This window comes from Alosa pseudoharengus, unplaced genomic scaffold (genome assembly GCF_046254945.1).
Source record: "Alosa pseudoharengus isolate Yale_2024_CS ecotype anadromous, Long Island Sound unplaced genomic scaffold, YU_APseudo_1.1 YU_APseudo_1.1_scf_21, whole genome shotgun sequence".
In the NCBI taxonomy this organism is placed as follows: Eukaryota; Metazoa; Chordata; class Actinopteri; order Clupeiformes; family Clupeidae; genus Alosa; species Alosa pseudoharengus.
The window spans coordinates 3,611,255-3,616,254 of NW_027468674.1; the positions used below are offsets into that span (position 1 = coordinate 3,611,255).

The following is a 5,000-nucleotide window of genomic DNA, read 5'->3' on the forward strand; positions in this document are numbered from 1 at the left end:
GTGTTAATTTGACTAAGCGTGGTGTGATGTGTTAATTTGACTAAGTGTGCTGTGATGTGTTAATTTGGATGTGTTAATTTGACTAAGCGTGGTGTGATGTGTTAATTTGACTAAGCGTGGTGTGATGTGTTAATTTGACTAAGTGTGGTGTGATGTGTTAATTTGACTAAGCGTGGTGTGATGTGTTAATTTGACTAAGCGTGGTGTGATGTGTTAATTTGACTAAGTGTGCTGTGATGTGTTAATTTGGATGTGTTAATTTGACTAAGCGTGGTGTGATGTGTTAATTTGACTAAGCGTGATGTGATGTGTTAATTTGACTAAGCGTGATGTGATGTGTTCATTTGACTAAGCGTGGTGTGATGTGTTAATTTGACTAAGCGTGATGTGATGTGTTAATTTGACTAAGCGTGATGTGATGTGTTAATTTGACTAAGCGTGGTGTGTTACAGTTTTTCTCGATTGCTTTTACCTGCTTAAGTAAACTGGAACCCACTTGGTCTTCATGACTACTTTCTTTGCACAGCGGAAGTCATCTCTTGCGAATGTGTTCACACATTTTCATTGGGTTCACACATTTCTCACACCCTTTTGCAAAACAGTTAACACAGGTGTCATTCAAAAAAGCCCCAAACTCTATTGGTTTTCCCATGCTTAACAAAAGGAAAACATCTTTTCACAGGTGGTATATATTTCTTGTTTAAGTCTGAATCTCTGATACACCTGTGTGAAACTCCTTTGCACAATTATTCAATCAGCAATTATTCATTATACATAAGAGATGTCTGTTCTGTGTTGCTATTTAGGCAAGTATGGAGCTAATGCACATTTAGACAAAGTACTGTATTGTCTATTTGGGGGAGAAAACAGTACAAAAGGTATTTACTGTAGGTCTATTTCGATGAAAAATGACCAAGTTGTAGTTCAATGAAATTTACTGTATCTTGCTAGGTATTTACTGTATGTCTTACATGTCAATGGCAGTTATCTTTGGAGGAATGAATAAATTATTTTTTTATTCAGTACATTTTGTTTTTTCAGTTTTTTTTTTGATACCAGAAAAATGAGAAAGCAATGGAACAGACATAGCAAAAATGTTCATTTTGAGAACTAGATCTTGCATTTTGTTGTCCAGTGTGTAATGATTGATTAAAGAGTGTTTTTTAATTGGCAACAAGTTGTAGTGTTTGAAGGGAAGATTTGCTTTTGCTGCATGTTTTAAGTGTTTTCAGAGAGTAACAGCCTTTTGCAAGCAAAATGTGTCATTTTGTCCAGAGTGTTTTTGTTCAGACAAGGGTGTTAACTGTTTTGAGAGCGTGATTTCAGAGTTTCAGGGGAATCTTCAGGGGAATCTCATAATCATAGGACTAGGGCTAGCGTAGCCAACCTGCAACCTCCGAGGTGTAGAACCAGTATGGGGCAATGCTCATTTGCTTATACAGGAGCACTGGAGTGGAACGATCTGCCTTTATTTATCAAACAGAACACAAGCCCATACAGTTTTAAAAAGAATGTCAGGAAATGGCTTTTAGCTAAAATCCAAGAATAGGTAGGCAGGTGGGTGGGTAGGTAGGGGTGGGAGGGTTTGTTGAGTTTGAGTAATGTGTCATGTAGTTTTATGAGTTTGGGTATGTGTTTTAAATGTTATGTTGTGCTATGTGTTATAAGTGTTGTTTATTGTATGTACGTTAAGATCAAGGACCACAATGGAAATAAGTCTATGACTTTTTGTGCTATCCTTGACACTGTTTTAATGCATGATTTGTACCAACATGTATTTTAATGGTTTGTCAAATAAACTAAACTAAACTAAAAAAAAAATCAGAGTTGACACAGGTATCAAAACGATCGGGAAAAACTGTAATTTGACTAAGCGTGGTGTGATGTGTTCATTTGACTAAGTGTGGTGTGATGTGTTAATTTGAATGTGTTAATTTGACTAATTGTGGTGTGATGTGTTAATTTGGATGTGTTCATTTGACTAAGCGTGGTGGTGTGATGTGTTACAGTAATGTGACTAAGTGTGGTGTGATGTGTTCATTTGACTAAGCGTGGTGTGATGTGTTCATTTGACTAAGTGTGGTGTGATGTGTTAATTTGACTAAGCTTGGTGTGATGTGTTAATGTGACTAAGTGTGGTGTGATGTGTTCATTTGACTAAGCGTGTGTGATGTGTTAATGTGACTAAGTGTGGTGTGATGTGTTAATTTGGATGTGTTAATTTGACTAAACGTGGTGTGATGTGTTAATTTGACTAAGTGTGGTGTGATGTGTTCATTTGACTGAGTGTGGTGTGATGTGTTAATTTGACTAAGTGTGTGTGATGTGTTGTGACTAAGTGTGGTGTGATGTGTTAATTTGACTAAGTGTGCTGTGATGTGTTAATTTGGATGTGTTAATTTGACTAAGCGTGGTGTGATGTGTTAATTTAGATGTGTTAATTTGACTAAGTGTGGTGTGATTGTGTTAATTTAACTAAGTGTGGTGTGATGTGTTAATTTGACTAAGCGTGATGTGATGTGTTACTTTGGATGTGTTAATTTGACTAAGTGTGGTGTGATGTGTTAATTTGACTAAGTGTGCTGTGATGTGTTAATTTGGATGTGTTAATTTGACTAAGTGTGGTGTGATGTGTTAATTTAGATGTGTTAATTTGACTAAGTGTGGTGTGATTGTGTTAATTTGACTAAGCGTGATGTGATGTGTTACTTTGGATGTGTTAATTTGACTAAGTGTGGTGTGATGTGTTAATTTGGATGTGTTCATTTGACTAAGCGTGTTGTGTGTTAATTTGACTAAGCGTGGTGTAATGTGTTACAGTAATGTGACTAAGCGTGGTGTGATGTGTTCATTTGACTAAGTGTGGTGTGATGTGTTAATGTGACTAAGTGTGGTGTGATGTGTTAATGTGACTAAGCGTGATGTGATGTGTTCATTTGACTAAGCGTGGTGTGATGTGTTAATGTGACTAAGCGTGGTGTGATGTGTTAATTTGACTAAGCGTGATGTGATGTGTTAATTTGACTAAGCGTGATGTGATGTGTTAATTTGACTAAGCGTGGTGTGATGTGTTAATTTGGCTAAGCGTGATGTGATGTGTTAATTTGACTAAGCGTGGTGTGATATGTTAATGTGACTAAGTGTGGCATTTGACTAAGCGTGGTGTGATATGTTAATGTGACTAAGCGTGGTGTGATGTGTTCATTTGACTAAGGGTGGTGTAATGTGTTTTATTTGCGCTAATGTCGTATATGTTCATTTGTTGTAAGAGAGAGGTGTGTGTGTGTGTGTGTGTGTGTGTGTGTGAACACTAAGGAGCTGTGAGTGTTTTGCAGAGAGAACAGATGTTTGATGAAACACAAAGGGACACAACACCTGCCCACTACTGCAGGGATACTGGAAAAGAGAGAGATAGAGAGAGAGGGAGAGAGAGAGGGAGAGGGGGGAGGGAGTGAGAGAGAGAGAGAAGTGACTTAACTCTAGAGCCCGGTACTCTTGTGTCTAGAGAAGAGCTGCTCTTCATCAGGTGCAGATTCAGGAGCTGAGGATTTTGGTTCCGTTATCAGATGCAGGAGCAGAGGACTTCAGCTATGTTATCAGAAGTACATTCACACTTGACTTGCACCTTTGAGATCTCAGCATAAGCCATTCGTCACTGGGAAGTGGCAATACCAGACCTCGTTAGAATCCTGTTCTAGACCAGACCTCATTAGAATCCGGTTTTAGTCCAGACCTCGTTAGAGTCCTGTTTTAGTCCTGACCTCGTTAGAATTCTGGTCTCATTTGGACCTCTTCACAGTGATGTTCTGGTTCTTAGCTTGTTAGACTCTCTGGTTCAGATAGCATTAGAATCCTGCTGTAGTCTTGAGCTCGTTAGAATCCTGCTGTAGTCTTGAGCTCGTTAGAATCTCTGGTTTAGAGCTCGTTAGAATCCTGCTGTAGTCTTGAGCTCGTTAGAATCCTGCTGTAGTCTTGAGCTCGTTAGAATCCTGCTGTAGTCTTGAGCTCGTTAGAATCCTGCTGTAGTCTTGAGCTCGTTATATTTCTGCTGTTCTCTTGAGCTCGTTAGGATCTCTGGCTTGGAGCTTGTTAACCCTGCTCCACTAGTCCTTCACTGAACAGTACTGACTGTAGGCATTCCTTTACAAAAACAGCAATTACATTCCTATGTGTCCTTTGTTTGTGTGGTCCACTTGTGCACAGTGCACTTCCCAGACATACAGACAGACGTCCACACAGCACAGCAGTGCAGATGAATGGATTCTCTCCTCTCCCTCCTCCTCTGATCCCTGTGCAGATTGGTTATCTGTTACATGAAAATCTGATGTCTTTCTTTCTCTTCCTCTCCCTCTCTCCTTCCCTCTCTTTCCCTCTCTCTCCATCTCACACCCACTCTCTCTCTCTCTCCCTCTCTCTCTCTCTCTCTCTCTCTCTCAGGTGGGGCGTTATGAGTCGGGTATTCTGCAGATGCGGTACCCTGTGTGGCCGCGCTACGGGACGTACCTGGAGCAGGTGTCCGATAACCGCCACCTCACCGTCGCCACCCTCGAGGAGCGGCCCTTCGTCATCGTGGAGGCGGTCGACGCGGCAACCGGGACCTGCCTCAGCAACACAGTGCCGTGTCGTCGGCAGTCCAACAAGACGGAAGCGTGAGTGACTCCATCTCTATACCTGTGATTGACAGGCCAGAGTCCACATAGCAGCCTGAAGTACAGTACACATTACTCACACACCAAACACACACCCTACACACACACTACACACACACTACACACACACACTACACACACTCTACACATACACTACTCACACACCCTACACACACTCTACACACACACTACACACACTCTACTCACACACCAAACACACACCCTACACACACACTACACACACTCTACACACACACACTACACACACTCTACACATACTCTACACACACACACTACACACACTCTACACATACACTACTCACACACCCTACACACACTCTACACACACAC

At 40.9% G+C, this 5,000-nt stretch overlaps 1 protein-coding gene across 1 annotated transcript in view; it reads left to right on the forward strand.

The window, feature by feature from the left end:
- The window catches only part of grin2ca (glutamate receptor, ionotropic, N-methyl D-aspartate 2Ca), a 69,648-nt gene that overhangs the window by 27,454 nt on the left and 37,194 nt on the right, over window positions 1-5,000 (forward strand). The window contains exon 4 of the mRNA XM_076299100.1: window positions 4,438-4,649. Within this exon, the coding sequence (XP_076155215.1) occupies window positions 4,438-4,649 (212 nt within the window). The remainder of the gene's footprint in view (window positions 1-4,437; window positions 4,650-5,000) is intronic.